The sequence below is a fragment of the Cyprinus carpio genome, chromosome B21 (assembly GCF_018340385.1).
Source record: "Cyprinus carpio isolate SPL01 chromosome B21, ASM1834038v1, whole genome shotgun sequence".
NCBI classification, from domain to species: domain Eukaryota; kingdom Metazoa; phylum Chordata; class Actinopteri; order Cypriniformes; family Cyprinidae; genus Cyprinus; species Cyprinus carpio.
This window is the reverse complement of record NC_056617.1, coordinates 12,758,547-12,781,929: the sequence shown is the minus strand read 5'-3', so window position 1 is coordinate 12,781,929 and position 23,383 is coordinate 12,758,547. Positions and strand designations below refer to the sequence as shown.

At 34.9% G+C, this 23,383-nt stretch overlaps 1 protein-coding gene across 1 annotated transcript in view; it reads left to right on the top strand.

The window, feature by feature from the left end:
* Positions 1-23,383, top strand: part of LOC109064874 (protein NLRC5-like) — a 203,928-nt gene that overhangs the window by 75,870 nt on the left and 104,675 nt on the right. The window contains exons 6-7 of the mRNA XM_042748361.1: positions 472-642; positions 808-978. Coding sequence (XP_042604295.1) covers positions 472-642; positions 808-978 — 342 coding nt within the window. The remainder of the gene's footprint in view (positions 1-471; positions 643-807; positions 979-23,383) is intronic.

The following is a 23,383-nucleotide window of genomic DNA, read 5'->3' as shown; positions in this document are numbered from 1 at the left end:
GGGCCAGAAAGGCAGCAAATACCCCTGATGTTGTCACTGTGGGGAAGGCAGTGGTGAAAGTATTATTAGCTGGGCTCTATAAAGAGGAACAGGGCTACAGAAGGCATACAATTTTAAGATTATGTGATATAAATTGATAATCTGTTTTGTTTAGATTTTTGAAAAGTGCTGCTGCAGAGCAAGCATGTGAGTATCTCACTGAAGTTCTGGGTACAAGTCCATTATTACTGACAGAACTGGATCTGAGTGAAGATAAATTAAGAGACCTGGATGGAGAGAAACTCTCTGCTCTTTTGATGGACTCTCACAGCAAACTGGAGAAAATGAAGTGAGTCAACATGATTCTATATATTGTAACTTCCGTTTATTTATTATAAAATACTGTCTGTCATGTGTGATCCGATATAAAGAGCTGTTGGTCTGATGTGTTGAATATGTGCAGAATAATAAATAATGCTTTTTTGTGTTTAGGCTGAATAATTGTGAGCTGACAGAGAAAAACTGTTCAGTTCTAGCTACTGTTCTCTCCTCCAAAACCATCCTGAAAGAGATTAACCTGAACAACAGCCGTCTGCTGGACTCAGGAGTCAAAGAGATCTGTGAGGGACTGAAGAATCCTGTGTGTGAGCTGAAGATACTCAAGTGAGTGCATTTCACCAGCAGCTACAATCAACACTACAACAATCACATGACATTTACACTTTTGGTGCTGTGCAAAATTCTATGCAAAAGTAAGCATAGATATTTATACATTCATGTGTCTTCATTATTATTATTTTTTTTTAATTATTATTTTACATTTTTGAAGCTCTGTAAGTGTGAGCTAACAGAGGAAAACTGTTCAGCTCTTGCTTCAGTTCTCAGTTCAGACTCCAGCAGTTTGAAGGATCTTGATCTGAGCAATAATAATCTACAAGATTCAAGAGTGAAGCTGCTCTCTGATGGACTGAAAGAAAACTGTAAACTAGAGAAACTCAAGTAAGTTGATTTCTAACCCATTAAAGGTGTCTGGTTATTTTGTTTGCTCTCATATTCAGTCATTTTTGTTTACATTAATTTGTACAAGGAACAAAATTCACTATCTTTTCTTTTTAGCAGTTAATATTAGTCAAGACATTTCTAGAATATCTGTTGATCAGCTGAATGTAACATTTTAATTCCCTTTCTAGACTTTCAGACTGTAGTATCACTGAAGAAGGTTATAAAGCTCTGGCTTCAGCTCTGAGATCAAACCCTTCACCTGATAGAGCTGGATCTCACAGGAAATGAACCTGGACAATCAGGAGTGAAGGAGCTCAATGATTTACTACAGGATCCAAACTGTCAACTGAAGACACTGAGGTGAGATGTGATGAAATACTTAAAATTCATGCAATTCATTTAATTATAGAAATATTGTTTCAGAAATAAAATATGTTGCTGCATAAAAGTTAAAGTGATGTTATAAGAAACTACTGGGGATGTAAGCAAAATGTTTAGATTGTCATTGTACCTTTAAAAGGTGAGGGGGCAGAACTGAATCCTGCTTCCATCTTGCCCATTCTGCAGGTTTTTTGAATTCCCCTGAAGCAGAAGCAGCCTGTCAGTATGTGAAAAAGAGTTTTTGAGTAAAAAACGCGTTACTTGTGCGAAGAACAGAATCTGAGTGAACATAAATTAGACAACACATTATAAAGTGAAGTAAAGCTCCTTTGCTCTACTCTGGAGGATAAACACTGTAAACTGAACATAATTCAGTGAGTATATATGTATTTTTCATTTTTGCGCAGTAATGTGTCTTTATAAAATATCTTTCAAATGTAATATTTGTTTTGCGTTGCATTTTCATTAACTGGTAAAGATTAACACTTGTAATATATGTATTCATTTAACAGACACTTTTATCCAGAGCAGCTTACAAACTAGCCTCATACATGAAACTTCTGTAAATATAAGAGTAAATTTAGACCAATAATACAGGTGTTCAGAATAATTCATCTACAATAAAAAGGAAAGTGGTTTATGCAGCTGATTTCAATTTTGTTAATGAATTAAATTTCTGACATTTAACTTACTGGTTAACTAATACGTTTTTTTATTATTTGGATTTTTTTATTATGTTTAATTTTGAGTGAAGTTTTATGTGGTTTGAGCTTTTCTTGATTTTGACTAAGCAGTCACTCAGCTTGCTCCAGCATCAGCTGTTTTGGCATCTGTCCTGTGAGTGCGCATTTAGTTTCAGTTTTGGTTTCACTCGCTCCGTGTCCAATAAAACAATCCACGTACTCCGTTTTCTGATAAAAATATCTTCCTCTTTAATCTTGATTGTCAGTTCCATAAAAACAAATAAAATTAAAAAAGCAAAAATAGGATCTTAAATCTTCTAATATCTAAGGATGCGGTAAAGAAAGGCTGTGCAACTCCACTGTATTCCAAAGAGCGCACTGCCGCAAAAGCTTCACAGTCGTGATTCTTAAAAAGTCCAGTAAACAATTTTAACATATTACATATTTTTACAGAATATTTACCCAAATGGGAACATAAATAAAGTAAGATTACAAATAAAGCAAATTCAAACAAAAATATTCAACAACTGAATCTAATCAAAATAGGCTCCTACATGTCCACTTCCTCAACACCACCAACGTAATTCAAGTATATTGCAATCCACACTTATCTTCTAATAAATAGTTGTTATTACTGGTGTTTTATAGGTTGTTTTGTTGAAACTATCTTGTGTCTTGAGTCACAATATAAGTGTTAGATACTAAAATAGATAAATGCAAAGTTATCAGTTCACCAGAAAAAAAAAAAAACACAAAATGTTTGGAAGTTTTAAACACCATTTACATGTGGTTTGGAGCAGTGAAATACACTTTCATGAATCCAAAAATTTACTTCAGAATGGGTTTATGACCAATTTATGATTTAAAAACAAAAATATTTCTGCTTGTGTTTCATGAATGAGGCTCAATGCTATCAGCAACAATTAAACATGTAATTACTGTAAAGTAGGTCTTGAGATAAATTGAATATTTTTTTTTTTCTTTTTTGGTTTTCTTTCTCTGCAGGATGAATAAAAACAGTATTACAGAAGAAGGTTGTGCTGCTCTGACTTCAGCATTTGAATTCAAATCTTTCCAAACCCGATAGAGCTGGATCTGAGTGGAAATAAACCAGGGAAAGTCAGGAATGGAGAATACTTTATTTGCTTTTCTTGAAAAATCCACAATGCAAATTGGAGAAACTGAAGTGAGTATTTTCATTTGTGTTTTCTTATTAAAGGGATCTATTATCCTTTATAGCTATTATTGTATTTAAACAATCTCTAAAGCAACGGAATCCATGCCAGAGTTAATCTATCCAACAGAACATCTTCTGCCTTTAAATGTCTCCTCTAGTCCTGCTGTTATTTCTGTTATGTAGAGATACATTAGCATGTTGCACATTTATTTAATGTTCACATGCTGGCTACTTGAGCTCTCCCTCAAACAAAGGTAAGGCCAGGAAGACTATCACTATATCATGAAAACACTGTATGATTCATTGTGTCATTACATGGACATATTTATAGGCAAAGGAATTTAGTGGTTAAAGTTTATTTTTAACACTTTTAACTTTTGTTGTCTTCTCAACATTTTTATAATGACTGCTTATAAAAGAGATATAAAAAGAGGTATAAAATAATTAACACAGTGAAATTTATTGCACAAGTCAGCGCTTGGCGAGGTGGTTCAGGTTGATTAGCTTCATCTTGAGAGTCATTGTCAGACCTGGGCTCGACTGATATGGCATAAACTGGAGCATTATAAAAGTTATTATGGGACCCAAATATACCTTGTAAATGTGCTTGCTTGACTGAAACACTACTACTAGTGAAATGGGTATTTTCAACCGATTTTTTTTTTTTTCTTTTTTTGTTTAACCACTTGCTGTTATCTCTTTAAATATTGTACTTAATATCTGGGAAAATTCATATATTAAAAATAAAGGCTACTTTAGCATCACACATACACTATTATAGTTTTGTATTAACATTTTATATTAGTTTTTTATATTTCTCTTTATATTTACTTTTTTTTTATCATTTTTATTTTTTAACAAATAACAGATTATTTAAGTTTTAGCAAAATAAACAAATAAAAATAAGTTGTTCATACTTTTTTATTTCTATTTTTAAATTAAGGGGAACAGAATGGTTTTAAGAAAAATGCAGATGTTAAATGTATTTATTATTTATTTTTTTCCCATTGGCCAATAGTTTTTCAAATATGAAGATGAAGGCACAAAGGCACAATTTGCAACTTTTTATATGATCTATTTTTCTATTTATATTTTTCATATTAATATATTTTTCTGTTTAGGTTTTGATTTTATTTAAAAACAACAGTTTACTTATTTTTATGTAGCGCAGAACATGCTGTACATAACATAAGCCTTTTTTCCATTTACAGACTTTCACACTGCAGTATCACTGGAGAAAGTTATGAAACCTGACTTCAGCTTTCCTGAAATCAAACCCTTCACTGATGGAGCTGGATCTCACAGGAAAACTATCCTGGTAAATCAGGATTAAAGTGGCTTTTTAATTTAATTAGGAGTGGCCATTGTTCAACACTGTGTATTAACAGTATCTGAACACTTAAAAGACACAGAAATGTAGTCAGCTGTTTGAAAACATATTAGAGGGCCAGATTACGATGCAGTCTAAATAACAGGAAGATTAATTAATGAACTGTACCAAAAAAAAAAATCCACAGCCCAAAATTAAATACATGAGTCTGACAAGTTTTGCTACAAACTTAATAATGTCAAAAACAATTGGCTGTACTTTTGACAGATAATGGTTTTATTTATTTATGCCTTCTCGAAAAGGTGTACCTGCTGCGTGAAATGGGAGATGCAATTGTCACAACTAGCTTAAATATTACACTGGACCCATAGCGGGATACAAGAGTTGCAAAGTTAGGCAGTTATCTATCACTAATTCTCTTCTAATTTCTGGTAGCTTTTTGCCAAGTCTGTACTTTTTCTTGAAGGGAAGCGTATCCAGTATCTTACCAAAGTTGCAGGTACAAATCACTGCTTACTGCTCACAAGAACTGAATCTAAGCTTTCTCATTAAGCTTCAGAGCAGGTGGGAGAGAAGCTCTGCACTTTTGATGACCTCTTGTTGCATAGTAGAAAATAATAAAGTGAGTGAATGGCGAGCTTTGACGTTAAATCTCTTTTGATGTGTGAGTCAAATTCTACTGGGTGTCTCCAAGCTTTTTGTGCAGGTGAAACGAGCTATGGTAACCCAGGTAAAATGGTTGTCACTTTGCTATCAAGCATAACACTAACTACATTGTGGCTACATACTTGGTTCTTGATTTGTCACTGGCAGATTGTTACAAAGGAGGCTCCCGTGCTGCCTCCTTCCCACCACCAGAGGGAACTCTCACCTGAATATTGACTCTACCCATTGAACTCCATTTCCCATCCTGCACTCATCCCAGGGACTAATTACACACACACACCTGCAGCTAATATACACACACACATATAAGCAGCCCATCTCCTTACCACCCATAAGTCTTGATTTGCCCAGCGCCTGTCACTACTGGCGTTTATCTGATTCCGCCTGTTTTATTTTGACCTCTGCATTTAACGTTTAATCGATTAATTCTCTTACTTCTCTCCCCTGGACTCCTCGGGATTTCGACCTGTTCCTTGGTGATTGTTTGTTATCTACCCCCTGATCTTTGTGCCTGTACCTTGTCTCTGTCTCAGCCTTCTTGGCTCTCTCTCCATTGTATCTACTGGTGATTGACCACGTAATATCTGTCTGACTCATCCGAAGATAAAGCTGCAAATGGATCCCGCCTCTGCTGATGCTTACATGACACAGATTAATAGCAATAGTTTAATCTCTGGTGATACTCCCCTCAGCTTCCCTAATACCTTTCCATGAAGATCAAAGTAATATTCTCAATCTTCTAAGAGCATCCCAGTGGGAGACTAGGACTGAAAAGTGCTAAATATTGTTGGTTTAAAACTGCATTTATCAGTTTTGTTATCTCTTTAGCGCCTCTAGGGTAAAAGGATCAAAATAGTTTTTTTAAGTACGATATTGAAACTGATTTTCGTGATGCTGTATCTGCAACAATATCACAAAGAGCAGTACTAGCCTTCTGTCTAAGGTACATATGAAAGCATATGTTGAATATCTGATAATCCCCAGTCTATTCTGAGTACAAATACATGATTTTTGTGTTCAGGGCTGAATAATTGTGAAGGCTGACCCAGAGAAAAGCTGGGTTCAGTTCTAGCTATTATTCTTTCGCTCAAAAACCAACCTGGAAAGAGGCCAGAACCTGAACAGCAACCCAAATACTGCTGGACTCAGGAGATCAAAGAGATCTCGTAAGGGACTGAAAAGAAATCTAAGCTTGAAATACTAAAAGTGAGTGTATTTGCACATTGTGAAAACGCCCAAAACCATCACACTTTAATGCCAGGAATATATAAAATGTAGTAATGTATGAATTTAGCCATAATTTGTGAATTGGACCTACAATTAACATACATTAGATTTTTTCTGTAGACTCTCTAACTTGCAGTATCACTGAAGAAGGTTATAAAGCTGCTTCAGCTCTGAAATCAAACCCTTCACACCTGATAGAGCTGGATCTCTCACAGGAAATGATCCTGGACAATCAGGAAGTCAAGGAGCTCATTAATGTACGAAAGGGTCAATCGGTAAGCGAGCTGAGGGTGAGTATTCTTATAAATAACACGATAGTAGTTTCAAAACTTTAGCAGTAGAAAATTAAACATTTATTTAAAAACATCTATTGAAGCTTTGATATGACTAAAGGGTCTTCTTCTCACAAGCTTGGGAAAAAAAATACTGATTTGTTAGAAGGGATGTTAATGGTTAATCGATAATACCAACCTTAAAAAAAATGTTCAGCAAATGTTCAGCAAAGGTTTCTTTTTTTTTTTTTTTTTTTTTTTTGCTTTTAAGAAAGGCCTACTCCAATTACAATTGTGTTAAAAAATAAACAATACAAATATGATAGTGGTTATCTGGAGCTGATGAAGTTTAATTTCACATCAGATCTTGCATGGAGCTAGATTTCTTATTTGCATGCGACTCTATTTCATTCGCAGCACATACAGAAAAAAAAGTACTATTGCAAGTTATTCTTGCTTTTTGTTCTTCATTATTCTGCAATAATTTAGAGTCTGTATCACTATCCAGTCATGAGGCTTTGTTTACACTTTATTAACCTGGACTTGGCAAAAAAAAAAAAAATAATAATAAAAAAATCATAACCTGGGAAATCATGGACAATTGACAAAAGCACAAGTATAGAGACTAAAGAAGCAGGTGTTCTGTTCATTTTGTTTATTATTATTTATGTTGGGGTACATACATATTTACATATCTGTGTTACTAATAAATGTTTGTTTGATTATGCAGTTTGTCATGTTCATAGAAAATTTTAATAATTCTAAAAATATTCATGTCTCATTGCATGTAATGTTAATGTATTTCATCCTATGTCTCCAGGTTTTTACAAAGTCCTAAAGCAGATGAAGCCTGCCAGTATTTGACTACAGTTCTTCATATAAAAGACCCATTACTCCTAAGAGAGCGCTGAATCTGAGTAGACGTGAAACTAGAACTAAAAAATGTGGAGCAGCTTGCTGCTGCTAATGCAGGAGAAACACTGTAAGCTCAACAAACTTCTCGTAAGTATATTTTCATTGATTTTTGTATATTTACAATCATCTTGTAATACATCAATATTTATGGTAAAGTGAGGTAAAATGCAATAATTCACCGTAATCATCACTGTTTGCATTTAAGTACTTGTGTTGGTAAATGTTATCTCTCTGTTCAACATTTAGGTGTGTGATTGTGGTTAACAGAGAAAGCTGTTCAGCTCTTGCTTACAGTCCTGAAATCAAACTCCAGTCTGAAAAGAGCTTGACATGAGCAACAATATCTGCAGGATTCTAGGAGTGGAGAAACTTATCCAGACTGGCTTAGAAATATAAAACTGCCACACTCGGAAAATCTCACAGGGTGAATTAAAGCATACTGTAGTAAACTACAGAAGAAGGAAATACATGCTTTTGTCAGATGATAAATTATTCAGATTGAGAAAGTAACGAAAATGTGATTTTCTTCTCTAACTCAGAAAAGGAAAGAATAAATGTATTTTTTTATGATATACGTAATGTATATTATGAAAACTGTAAAATGCTCCTAGTTTTGAAGAGTAAATGTCCGTGTAACTCATTTCTTTTCACATAAATATTTACTGTTCATAGGAATGTAGTATGGTGGAAATTACATTAACCATTTGTATTTAGAAAAAATTGCCTTATATGGTATTGCATTCTAAACTCTGTGATTTTATTTTCTTTGTAGGTTAAACTGATTGTACCTTAACAGGACAAAAGATGTTCAGCTCTGGCTATAGTTCTTCGATCAGATAATAATCTGAACGAGCTGAACATGAATAGTAATAATCTGGCAGGATTCAGGAGAGGTGATTCACCTATGCACCAGACTGAAGAATGTAAAGTGTAAATTGGAGATACTGAGGTAAGTTGGGCTGTGAAAATAAAAAACAAACAATTGTGTTATTCTTTTCTTTGTCTGATGATGCCTAAACAGGACATGATCAGTAACATATTTTGTTACCTTATTGTGAAAGGCACACTGATAAATGGTGCATTTACCAGACACTATATTGTCTCAAATTAACTTTGAATACTTCTCATTGTGTGGAAAAGTGACATGTCAGTCTAATTGTTGAACCACACAATTTTCAAAATTGAACATGCAACTTTTATACCAAACAACTTTAGATTTTGATTTTCCATTGTCATCAGTTAAAGGTCTACCTTTAATGAAGACTGCTGAAAGAAGCTCAGATCCACACTAGAAAATGGCAGATACTGGGAAGGAGAGATCATTTAACAGTTTTTCCAGTCAAGCCACTATAGCGCGTCACTCATAAGCATATAATTTAAAGAAGCTTCCCCTGGCAGATATGTGTGCTGTTTAATGTGTTAGATACATGTATTCCGTAGTGCATAATACTTGATGCTTTAATGCCTTTGTTTTTCTTTTATTGCCATTTATAATTTAGTGATTTCAAAGTTAAGTTGTAGTCATAGTGTACAGTGAGAATTCAGATCTGTTTATTTACTTGGACCTGGTAAATCGCCACACAACAGATTGGTATGGTAGTAGTAACATTACGTAAGATTTATATGTAAAGGATTGTGTATTGTAGTGCTTTTCATGAATCTAGATGTCTCTGGCTTTTGACATTGCAGAAACTGTCCCAAACAAAACTCTTCTGTAGTTGTTTATAGGTTTACACCCACTGTGGAGGTATTTTGTCTTCATTTCGTCCCACTGCTTACTGCAGATGAGTGAAATGGTTGTAAAATTTTTGTTTTGTTCAAAAGAGGTTTAAATTGAACTATAATTCAGCTTATTCTAAATTTTAATTTTCTTTTCTGTTGCCATTCTGGTTCTTTGTGGAAGGTGGCTTGTATGTCCTGAATCATCCAGATAAATGATATTTACACAATGTAGAGTAGAAAAAAACCTTGAATCCCTGGTGTGTAGTAAATCCTTGGAAATAAACTAAGCTCTCTTTAAGGTGAATTGATGTCTAATAAATAAAGTTTTCTGGGGCCATGTTTTTCTCCCTATTCAGTCATCAGTTTTTTGGTTTGAACTAACGTCTTTAATAAATTTTGTACAAGAAGCAACATTGTATAACTTATTTGAGGGATTTATATAGTTTATGTAATTTCTGGAATAAATTAAGATGAATTTTACATTTTAATTCCCGTTCTAGACTTTCAGACTGCAGCATCACTGAAGAAGGTTATAAAGCTCTGTCTTCAGCTCTGAGATCAAACCCTTCACACCTGATAGAGCTGGACATCACAGGAAATGATCCTGGACAATCAGGAGTGAAGGAGCTCAGTGATTTACTACAGGATCCAAACTATTCACTGAAGGACACTGAGGTGAGACCTGATGAAATAATACAAAATAAATACAAATATAAAAAATTATACAAATGTTACAAGATCTGCTGAGTTGGGGTCTGTAAACAATAAAGAACAAAGAGGAGAATATCTTGTTGTTGGTCAGTTGGTGCTATGCATATTCAATGCTTACACTTTATAACAAAGTAATTTAAAAAGTAAATAGATGTGCAATTATGAAATTATATAATTTAATATCATTGTAAATAAAACCTTATACAGGGGTCAGGGCTGACCCTTTTTTTTTTCTAAATTAATACAACTTCTCCTGCATCAAAAGAAATTTAAGATAAACGGAAAATTACACTTTTTTCCCATCAGAATCAGCTGGTATTTTTCATTACACCAAATATTTGAAAAGCCTGAACCGATTCCTGCTTCATGTTTCTTTCTCCAGGTTTTGGATCCTGATGCAGATGAAGCCTGTAAAGTATGTGACTGGAATTGTGGGTAAAACCCGTTACTCCTGAGAGAGCTGAATTCTGATGAACGTCAACCAGACTTAAAAAAGCTCGCTGCTTTACTGAAGGATAAACACTGTCAATCAACACACTTAAGTGAGTATATTACAAGATTTAATACTTTTAAAAAATACATTTAAACATATAAAAATGGGTAAGACTGTCAATGTTGTTCATTAAAGAAGGTTTGGAAACTAACAAAAGTAAACTCTTTCTTCTCTCTGCAGGCTGAATAATAATAATATTAGAGAAGGAAGGTTGTGCTGCTCTGATCTCAGCATTAAATTCAAACCCCTCAAACCTGATAGAGCTGGATCTGAGTGGAAATAAACTAGGAAACACTGGAATTAGGAATATCTCTCCTCTGCTAAAAAATATGCAATGCAGACTGGAGAAATTTAAGGATGTAGTTTTTATATATGATATTTCTGCATGTTAAAGGGGTCATGAAATGAGAAACCAAATTTTGCCTTGATCTTTTGGAAAATAAGAGGTCTTTGTACCATTAAAACGTCCTGCAAGTTTCATAGCTTAAGACGTCCTCCCCATTATAAACGAGCCATTTATTTAATCAAGCTCTAAATTCGGCTCGTTCTGGATCCATGGTAAGAAGTGACGTCACGGTGCGAAGTGAGGTTCCAACCATGTGCATATGACCGCCTCCAGCACAAGGACAACTACGCTCATTTCGTATCGTTGTCGCGCCGCGCGCCTTCACAATGTGTTCAGTCGAGGACAGCGAGTGGGTCTGGGTACAGGAAAAATTACAATGCCACGCAGATGTGCTCAAACATATAAGGTTTTATCATTGCAAGAGCCATCGCTCTCGAATGCATCAATGACCGCCGTACTAAACAGTTACGCTCAATCCACAAATTGTTCTGGCTGGGGGTGTTAATAATTGATCCATAGGCACTGTCGTTTAGCCAATCATAACAGTGGGCGTTAACACTGAACTCTTAAAGGGGAAAACAACCCAAAAACGAGACTGTTTGAATCATGAAGATGTGAGAAACAGGGTGGGAAACTGTCATAATTCACCTGTTTAAAAGTTTAAAAACAAAAAAAAACTGTCAGTAATTACTATAATTTCACCTATGGGACCATAATACTATACAAATAAAAAAAACCCATCAAGTCAGAGAGCCCCACTTTAATACATTTGTATTGTGTAAATGGTGAGATTGAAAGGTAACATTCTGCTCTACTGTACAAGTATGCTTAATCGTTCTGAATGGTTTAAATCAAAACATTTTTAATGCAGTACAATTTCTTGTGAAGATCCCAAGAGTCGACTATTATTGTGTGAAATAGTTCTGCAGCAATTCTTCTGTTTATGAGATGATATGGCTCTTAAAGAATAGAAGTTATCTTTATGCTCTCTTTCTCTCAATGTAGATCAGAGGCTGTGATATGACAGATGAAGGTTGTTCAGATCTGGCTCAGCTCTGAAATCAAAAACCCATCACCACCTGAGAGAAACGGGACCTGAGTGGAAATAAAATTAGAATGGTTGGAGTTGAATACCTTGGGTGTTGTACTGAAGCAACGCACTGTTCAAGCTGGAAATGACTGTAAGGTTTTATATTTCAATATATTCAGTAAGAATATATTACAATCTATTCCAGTGTGGTGTTGTTTGAGCCTGTACTGTTCCACTTTGTCTTTTTTTTTTTACTTAGTTAGTCTACTAACTATGGGGAACTAAATGGCTATTGTAAATGTTCAAAAACTTGATACTCTGGGTCTAAGATGTTGCCCTCTCTCTTTCTGTACACAGTCTATGTGGTTGCAAAATTACAGAGGAAGAGTGTCTCATCCTGGACTTCCTGCTCTGAAAGCAAACCCATCACACCTGAGAGAAACTGAACCTCAGTGAGAAAGCAACTAACAGACTCTGGAGTGAAAAACCTCAGTGATCTATGATGAACCCACAAATGCAAACTTGGAAAACTAGCGTAGTAACATTCCATGCTACATAATAGTAATTTTGCACTTCCTCGTTAGTCACAATGGTCCTAATAGCTAATGGCCAGAAACTTTAGACAGCATTGAATGTTTCCACAGCCTGAATTTTCTTCTCTAGTTCATCCGTCCTTATTTTGTCCATGATTTACAGGCCATACAGGAAGATTAAAAATAACTGGAACATGAATATGCCTAGATTAATTTAAGGGTGATGTTCTTTGTCCCTTATATTGATTTTAGTCTTTATGTGCTATTGTAGTCTGGGCTATCCTGGCCATAATTTCTGGTTTGGATCTCTAATCAGGTATCAGAGTACCAAGGTTTTGAATTGAGACACTGATTCCAGGCACTGGTTCCGGATGGGGTTATTACCATTTTGGGGGGGGGGGAACAATCAAATCCTGCTCCATGAAATATACCAGCGGTTTAATGATGTATGACATTGATGTACTTAAAGATCTGAGTCTTTTTTTATTTTCTTTTTGTCTTCAGTCTGTGTGGATGCAGTATTACAGTTTGAAACAGTGTCTCATCCTGACTTCAGCCTCTGGAATCAAACCCATCACACCTGAGAGAAACTGGACCTCAGGGGAAATAATAAAATAGAAAACACAGGATGGAATCTCTTATGTGACGTACTGAAGGATTCACACTGTAACTGGAGAGACTGAGGTGAGGAGCTCTATATCATTAGAGTCAAAATGAATAACGATCAGTTAAAACAAGATATTTTATACTCAGTATATTTGTGAAGAGCCTGAAGTTAGCAGTGTATTTATAGAAAGTTGTTTGTATTGATATTTGTTTTTAAGACCTTCTCTTTCTCGTCTGTCTGATGTCCTTCCAGTCTAAATGAGCGCAGCATACAGATGTTGCTTGTTGGCTCAGTGTTTGGATAGAAGACATCATTACATTTTCTAAAAGAGCTTGATCTGAGTAACAATAAAATAGGAAACTCAAAGAAGCTAATTTCTGAGGTGCTAAAAGAATTCAGACTGTGAACTGAGGTGAGTAAACAACCACTTTGTGGGATTAAAGAGATCTTTATTAAAATCGAGATTGTTGTGGTAAACAACAATTTAAAATGAATTAGCCTGTTTCACCCAAACTAGTAAAGCACAAACCTTGCCCCACAGCTAATTTCATTCATCACACAGTCACCTGTCAAAAACACTTTTGACTTCAGAAAAAATTCATAGATGGATCCAGTCACGAAAAACAGTAATGCCTATCAGGATGTGCTATCAAGGCAATCATAAGGCAAATGTTTGGGTTGTGTTAGGTTTTGGGGTTAGTATTTGGTTAATCTTCGTGTTGATAATGTGGGGCAGCTGTGGCCTAATGGTTAGAAGATTTGGACTTGTAACCAGAAGGTCGCAGGTTCGAGTCTCGTGCTGGCAGGAGTTGTAGGTGGGAGGGAGTGAATGAACAGCGCTCTCTTCCACCTCAATACCCATGGCTGAAGTGCCCTTGAGCAAGGCACTGAACCCCCCAGTTGCTCCCGGGCGCGGGATATAGCTGTCCACTGCTCCGGGTGTGTGTTCACACGCAGCTGTGTTCACTTCTAAGCTGCTGTGTGTGTGCACTTGGAGGGTTTGGGTTAGATGCAGAGCACCAATTTCGAGTATGGGTCACCATACTTGACCAAATGTCACGACTTTCACTTTCATAAAAGCACTGAACTGACATAAAATCAGAAGTCAAATCATTAGAACAGGCTGGGTTTGTGCTAACTGGTATGGGGGGGGAAATCACGTTGATTAATAAAATGTTGAACACAAAAGAAGGTAGCGATAGAAACCATGCAACTATCAACAATAGCGTTTATTAAATGCTTTAACAGAAGAAAATCTTTGTTCTGAAGATAGGCTGATAAATTGTGGGCCGACTGTAAAGAAAAATGCTGCACTCCTGGTAAAATCAGTGCAGATACTAGGCTCAGCTCACAGTCGTCACACCATCACATGATCAATGTCTCTGTCCTTTTCAGTTCTGTTTACACATCATTTATTTACTTTCAGTTTACTGTAAATTAGAAATCCCCAACACACAAATGGACCATTTTGTCTAATAAAGTGCATGCACATGAGATCTCATGCGCTAATAAAAACTTTTCATGTTCAGGCTTACAGTAGTTTTGAGTGCAAAAATAGTTATGTTTTTATTAAAAAATAACATGTTTTTGCTCCTTGACATTTATCCTATGTAAAACTGTGGGATATAAGATCTGTTTTATTCCTAATTGGTAGGAATAAATGTAAACCATACACTCATCTCGTCATTTTTTCCTTACAAAGACTGGATTTATAGATCTTTTGTAGTCACACTAACACAAGACAGAAAATATATGAATGTTATTTGAATCGTCACTAGTCTGATTATGTAGCAATGATAATGTTAGTGTAATCTGTTACCCTTTTTGTAGAAAAGTAATGGCAGAACATGTCGTAACGAATTTGCAACTTGTTACAGCCAAACACAGATTTTTTTCTCTTATCCGATTCCTTCTTACAGACTAAACAGTGAAAGCTGGCTAAAACGATTTGGTGGATGGCTTGGGTTTTAAGCTCAAGAAGCTGTACAAACAGAACCTGTCAACTTCAGGTAAGAGATCATCAGAAGAGCCTCACTATAGTACTGTGTCTATGGGGATACAAGTAATATGTGTGATGTGAGTTTGTACAGCATAATCTACAATGTTACATGATGTATTCATTATCTCTGGAGTTTTATGTCTTTGAGAACAGCACTGTGTAAGTTTTGATAGGAAATTTAAGCAACTTTAAAGGATTAGTTTCACTTCTAGAATAAAAAATCCTGATTTTTAACCACAAATGCTATTGTCTTGCACTAGCTCTACTTCACGCATTACGTAATTACGTTGGAAAAGTTACTCGAGAGCAACCCATTGTTTATAATGTTAATGTGCAAAGAAAGTCAAACGCCCTTCAAAAAAAAAAGTAAAAACAGGAAAAAATGAGTTTTTTTGCCCTACCCTACCTTTCTGAACTGAAGTACACAACAGAACGATTCCAAAGAACAACCAAGTGTGACTGCATATGCATCGCAGATCTAGTGCAAGATGAGCATTAAAAAGTATACAAAATTTTTTTTACATGTTTTTTTTTGAAAATTAGTGATCATTCCGCTAGCCTAAGACCCTTATTCCTTGGCTGTGATCATGTCGAGCCCTTTGAAAGCTGCATTGAAACTGCAAATTGGACTTTAGCCCACTGGTCACCATTGAAGTCCACTAATGGAGAAGAAAATCCTGGAATATTTTCCCTCAAAAAACCGTTAATTTCTTTTCGACTGAAAAAAACGAAATACATGAACATCTTGGGTGACATGGGACTGAGTAAATGAACAGGATACTTTTATTCTGGAAGTGAACTTATCTTTTTAAATGGCCTGCTTTTAACTAATGTAGAGGTTATTTTACAAGCTTTTATTTGTTACATTTTCAAATTATTAGGTTTAGACCTTCAAATGAGACAAAATTTGTTTTAATGAAACTAAGCCTATGTGATTGAATTACAGCTGTTGGTTTAGTGTTATATCAATGGTCATTTTGTTTTATTTACAGGTTGATCAGAGACCAGATGTGTACAGTACAACAGGAGAATGGCTCTTTAGTATAAATTCTTCATCAATCATGTAGTGGACAGTAGGATGATAACACTTAAAATACACCTTCCACTCAACAACGAGGAAAGTTGAGTTTCAAAATGTGTCTCTGTTCAAACTTTGTCAAGACTCTCCTTCTTGTTTCTTCCCCCTCTACATCACTTTTGCAAACAGTGCTAAGTGCTATGTGTTGGACAGTGCAGTAAATACATAATGTTCATTTATTCAACAATCCTCCTTTATTGTATTTATAGTGTAAAGGGAAATTCCTTAGCTGGTGTGCCAAGGTAATTCATAAACTGGATACTAATGCTTTAAAATTGAATATGAATTGATATGGAATGTATTTTCTATGTAAATAAATACTTTATACTAAGTTTTATGCACATATGCAGCATTGACCTTAAACATTTTGTACAAGACCTACATCTTTGCGATTGAGCATTTAGTGGATTTTTCTAGGACTAAAGTCTAAGAATTTTAACTGTCACCAATGTTGTATATATTATTTAGCGTGTTACCGGGAATACCCAATAATTCCTTGCACTTCAATAATTTAAGTGTGGTGTTTGGTCAAAGCGATGAAGCATGAGATCCTTTCTGTTCATAAGTGGTATTTGTAATTAACAGGTCTTTGAGCTTTAAGTAATATTGTGATTGTTTTGTTGTGATGTTGTGGTTTTTGCTTCCACTTTGTTCAAGTTTCTAATTGTTTTTGTGCATGTTCATGATGCTTAACTGTAATCTCTCTATGTATAATTAAACATGTTCCTGATGGCGATTACAAGGGAAATATTCTGCCTCAAAATGATTCTCCTCAGGACTGAGTGTTGCTAGTCGTAAACTGAGCTCAACAGTGTTAAGTTGTCTTATACTAAATTATATAGTGATGGCAAAATGAAAACTTCAAGTTACAAATATGTATGTCATTTTGTTCATATACATATTTTAGAATGATGATTTTGATGGACTGTATTTAATGATACAAATAAGGCAGAAGAGCTGAAAAATATTAGAGAATACAATTAAATTTTATAGTAAATTTGAGATCCTCTCATGTTATTTATAATTTTATTAACTGGTCAAATGTTAGGTAGTAATTCATATAAATAGATTAATCTGTCTGTATAATCTGTCGATTTTACATAATTCTCAATTATGACTGTAAATTTAATATTAACAGGTGCACTATATGAAATGGTCAAGTAATTATCTACTCAGAATAGACTGTGATATTGAATATGTCGAGTGGCTTCTCGTTCTGCCTGCTGTTACTTCAGAAAGTCCAAACGTCTCTAGTTGTGATGTCTGTGATGAATGTTTTTTCCTCATGTATTTGGAGCTGGGTGAGAATGTCTGTAGGAGCCAAACATCCACAGTATCAGATCATTCTCTCGTACTTAACACGCAGTGTGAGCGAGACAGAATCTCCCTCAGTCACGGATTACGGACTTCATAAAAAAAAAAAAAAAAAAAAAAGGAAAACAGTTTTAATCTGTCTGTCTCTGTCAGTAAAACCGAGTCAGTTGAGGTTAGTGATTTTTTTTGAACAGACCGTTTATCAGTGTGTTGAAGTGCTGTGAAGGTTATGGGGATCTTTTGGTTGTTGTTGTCTTGATTTTTGTTCAGACTCTGTTAGACTTTGGTCTCCTGCCCTGTATTTTCTGTAAACGCAGACTCTTACTGCAGGTAAAGACAGTAAGGAAATCAAATGAACGAGAGAAGTTGTTACATCTAATTGTTTTTTATTTTTATTTTATTTTTACACACTTAAAGACTAAAACTTTTTACATTAAATGTTAAAATGGCGTATGCGTATTGTAGAAAAGATAATGTGCCATCTTAAATAAAAGATAAAACAGAAGATGCATTGCTATAGACATTATATTTACTTTTATCTACATAGTATAATGGTGAATAAAAAGTTTTATTTACCATTATTTTTTTGTTTTATTTTACTTAGCCTATTTATTAACTAAATAATTAAGTTGCTGTTTTGTCAGAAAGTCATTTTCAAATGCGTTAAGGATCAAATCCCAATTTTTTTCTGATTTACAAAAATTCTATGAAAAATAGGCAAGGCATTCTATTTTAGTTTATATGGTACATTTCACACACAAATTCGTTTTTCGTCGTAAAAGTGTCATAAAATAAAATGGTAGTAAAAAAAATTACCAAAAAGAAGTCCATAACATGTACAAATATATTCAAAAGTATTAAAGAGATACAGTACACCAGGATGCAGAAACAAACGGTTTGTGGAAATGAACTGAAAGTGTTCAAAACAAACAAGCTAATCAACTCCTCACTGAGCATAAGAAAAAAACAGTTTGCGTACTGTAATCAACTGATCTATTGTTTCTAGACGGCATGTTTCCATGTCCCACACAGTCAACTTATTACTCCCATTTTTTCGCCACTAATGACCCTGACCGCCCAGTCAACCTTTTATACTAGAGCTAGGCTTTTCACAACAGCGATCAGAAATTATAAGTGCTTCACAGAAGTCTGGATTACTCTCTCTTTTTTAAACAAGATTGTTACATGGCAATGTAAAGTTTTAACTAGAAACTAGTTATTTGGGTTTTTAAAATAAATTTGAATTACAATATTTCAGATATGTGTAGAATGTTTTATTCCTGTCTCACGAAGAAAAAAACAGGGTACTGCAAATACATTACCAAGTGTCAAGTCGTTGGACATTGAACAATCATCACGTAAACACGGCACAAATGTGTAAGGAACAACTTGCAGATACAAACGGGGTAAATAATGTTTTTGTGTGTGTTTGTCTTATAATAAAGTTAACACTGGCTGGCCGCATATCACATTATTACATTATCAGCACTGTTGAAAACATGTTTCAGGAATACTGTGACACCCATAATGATATTCTAGTATTTGTGGAGGCTGTCCAGAAGGAATCTGTTGCCATAGCCATGGGCATAGCTTGACATTTGGGGAATAGGGCAGTGCCTCTCAAACTCTGAGGGTTTAACGAGACAAGGGAATCGTTGGTGTTGCAACGAGTGTCACTACGCAAACATTATTCAATATAATCCTGTGCATTATAAATGTTTTGTGTGCTATAAAATGTTTATAAAAGTTTGTTCGTATTACCTCACAAAAACACATAAGACTCAATGCTAAAGAAATAATTTTAATTTACTTTTGCTTATATGTGTGCAATGGCAATTTCAATGGCTGACTTCACTTGGGATGTTGCTCTTTTGTCAGGCAGTCTTTCTGTCAAATTCAGTTTTTTCTAGAAATCCCGAGAATTTAGTAATTAAGGATTTTGTAAATAAAAAAGCGGAGAGACTTAATGGAGTGAAGAAAATTAATGCTATTTCATTCAACTAGTAACACGTTGGTCATCCCAGATCATACTGAATGGCGGATTGTCTTCACAAATTCAATGCTTGTACTGTATGCACTGGCATTTTTACTGCAGTATGTCAGAAGAGTTAGGAAATGACTGTCCATCTAAGATGAGTCTCCCAGAGGGAAGAGAGGTAAGACTGTTTCTGTCTTCATTTAATTATTTCAAACTCTACTTTCTTGTGAAGAACAAACCTTGTCAACAAAGAGTCGTTTGAGTAAATGAATGTATTTTAATAAAAATTTGGAAAATACTGTGCAACATTGGCCCAAGAGTATTGTATGTAGCTTATGGTTTCAAATGAACAAGAAGAAATAAACGTTATGTAATGACAAACAGAGCTTTATAGATAGCGGGGGTTGTCACAGTGTAACCGTAACTTCATAATTATAAATGAAATGTTGCCCCTGCACACTACAGACACTACAAATTACATAAATAGTACACATAAAAACGCCTAGAAAAACTAAGACCAAGAGAACATTTTAAATTTTAAAGCGTGGTTGAAATCTGAGAAAAAAAAACACAACCAAACAAAAAAACTCTTTCCTTAGCCTGTAAACATTAATCCAGCCGTTCTATTCACTGCATGCAGTTCAAATTGTTTTGCGGATATACCTAGTTGCTTGTAAACTTATGTTTATGGTAATTTTTGTTGGTACTAACTTCAATGCACAATGGTATTGCTTGCGTAAAGTTATTAGAATCAAGTTCGCTTTACGGAAAGTGGGAATTGTACAAGGGTGATGAACCAGGTATCACTGGCTGTTATTTTAACGCATGATTCTTGCTTGGGCAGGGCCCTGTCATTTACGTATTATGAACGTTCTCAGACCAGGGCATAATTTGTGTTAAAGTTTCTAAGTGTGGTGCTAAGAATTTCTTCATCTTTAGATTCCTATTTTTTCCATCCAGGAGACTCTCTGTTACCTTTGTGTATTTTATGTAATGGGCTCCCATGTGGTTCAGCTCTGTTGTCTCTTAAGAGTGACGGGTCAATTTTCCGTCCACCCAACTTAAGTGAGAAAACACCATCATCACCTACCAAAAGGTATTTCATGTGTTTTACATTATAGTGTTATATTAGCTCCACTGTGGTGTACATGTATGTAAAACTTAATAAAACAGTAAATCATAGAATGAAATCTAGAGCATCTGGAGCTTCTTTCCAATAATACAATTACACAGGTAGCCACTGGGGGACATAAATTCACCATGGAAAATACATTAGGCCTCTAAACATGTATACATGAGAAGGACAAATGCACAGCTATAGTGGATTTAATTACACTAAATCTCTTAAAATTAGACTGAAGCAGCTCCTGTAATAAAGTGTTTTCTTTCTCTGGTCTGTTCTTCGTGTCATTAGTGTAAGATCAGCTCACATGTGTTCAGCTCTGTGTCTGTGAAGAGTGGACCATTCCAAAACGGATATACCCAACTTCAGTGAGAAAACTCCAACATCGCCTACCAAAAGTGTTTTTTTATGTGTGTTTTGAATTATGAATTTGCAGTTAACTGTGATAAAATGACAAATAAACACAACTCTGAAAGTGTGCTGCATGGCTTTCATTCTTCTTCCTATGTCAGATGATTATAATGTTTCTGCCTGCCTCCATTTGCAGCTTACCATATACCAACTTCTTTCATATTTTTCATATTTTTCTTTGTGATAACTCACTGGTGCTAAATAGAGAGCTTCATGAACATTTAATGACCTCAGTCTGAACGTATTCATATGAGATCGAAGAACCTAAAGTAAAAGTGTACGCTTTTTCTCGTCTGTTCTTTGTGTCATTAGTGTAAAGATCAGACTCTCAGTGTGTTCAGCTCTGTAAGGTCTGTGAAGAGTTGACTGGTGCATTTCCGAAACCAAAACAAAAAACCAAACTTCAGTTGAAAACACACCATCATCACCTACCAAAAGGTATTTCACGGTCTCTTGTTGTTGATCACACAGACTGTTAAAAATAAATCTTTGATTAACAATATTTCCTCACAACTACATTTCACATCAACCCTGGTTTTCTTTACTGATGAATGCTGGGTAGGAATAAAATATTGGTTTGATTTCTGGGTTGATGGTTTGACCCAAAATGATGGTAGTTGACAGCTGTGATCCCTGTTAGGATTCCATGTGTTCGTTCTTTCTATTCTTTCTTTCTTTTTCTTTTCTTCTTTTTGGTGTGATTTAGTTATAAAGGACAGAAGACCACAATAAATATTGGAGCAGAATTTACACGGTGGCAAACATTAAAAGTAATAGAAGGGATTAAAAGGAGTGATGTAGAACTGGCAACTTTTTCTTTCTCAACAGGTGTGGACAATAAGATACCACAGTTTACCTTGCACTGTTAAATTAACAACATTAGCTACCATGCCATAATTTGTACTCACTTTGCAAGAGAGTAAGCTACATAACATTTAATTGGGCTTTTGCACATTTGCTGCTTTGAATAAAAAAAAAAATATAAAAAAACACCGATTTCAATATACCTTTTATACTATTTCCAGCATGCTATTTATCTGCTTTTTCCAAAGGGGATATTTTTTGATATATCAATATATTGTCTAGAAACACACCATTTTTTATTTTCTTATTTACTGTAAACACTGGACAAATTTATTTTGCTAACAGGGTTCAATATGAGAAATCAGCCTCAGAATTCCAGTGACGCATCAGCCGTGAAGAAGTGAGCTCAGTGAAAATCGCCTCTGGATCTTCTTCCAGGTAGTAGGGGTCTCTTCCTTATTTTTTTAAACAAGCTTTCATTTTAGAGGACTATATAAAAAAAATCACACACAAAATTATAGTAATGGTCTAGCAGAGAAGGTAATCTCTCATGTTAGGTTGTGTTACATATTTTAATCTCAATAAATTTATCAAATAAAAAATAGGCTATTTATAACAAAAAAAGTAGTCGTTTTGTCTATTTTATGTTCTGGTAAATTTTGTAGTTAAATGTGTGTAACTAGCACAAATCAACTTCATTGATGTATGTACTGTTGCTTTTTTTGACTGCAGTTCATTTTTAGATGTAAAATGTATGTTTTAAGCATAATGATTAATTTGTTCTACTGCTTTTTTTGTATGTTTTTTTAGATCTTGAGAACAAAATAGTTGTATTTGGAAAATCAGCTGGAAAAGTTAAAGAAAAATACTTACAAAAGAGAACACACAGTACTTTTGTGCAAGACTTCAATGAGGGCATGTGCAGTATCAAAGAAGAAGCTCTGGATATCAAGCACTTTTACTTTCTAAGAGATATGAAACAAGAAAAACTTGCAGATACTCTAGAAGGTAAGATGCTCATAAAATAACAATCTTATATATCACAAGGAATGCATTCTAAAAAGAGGTACATACCTTTTGTGCTTTTGCTCCTTTTTGTGTATTTAGATGAGCTTCTGCCTCTATTCATCAGCTTACAGCTGAAATCAAACCTGAAGAGGAAGCACTAATGTGTTTTAGTCGAATTAGTAAAAGCATGGTGATTCTACACTCCCCTGAATAACATCTACACAGATCTCTATGTCACTCTGGGTGGTAGTGAACAGGTCAATACTGAACATGAAGTAAGACAGATCGAGGTTGCTTTCAGCCATGAATCACAAGAGATACAGGTTGAATGCACAAATTTTGTTTGGAAGCACCTGAACAAGACAAGGAGATCAGAACTGTACTCGACAAAAGGAGTTGGCTGGTATAGGTGCAAATCAGTCTCTGTGCAAAAAGTTTTTGTGGATTGGCCAAAGAAAAGAAATAGGGATATTAGCTTTGTATTTCTTCCTTTCTCCGGGAGATGAACTTAAAGCGAGGAAGAAACCAAAGCTTGATGAGCCTTATAAGTCAAAGTTTTTCCAGAGACAAGCGACTGAACCCACAAGAAGGAGT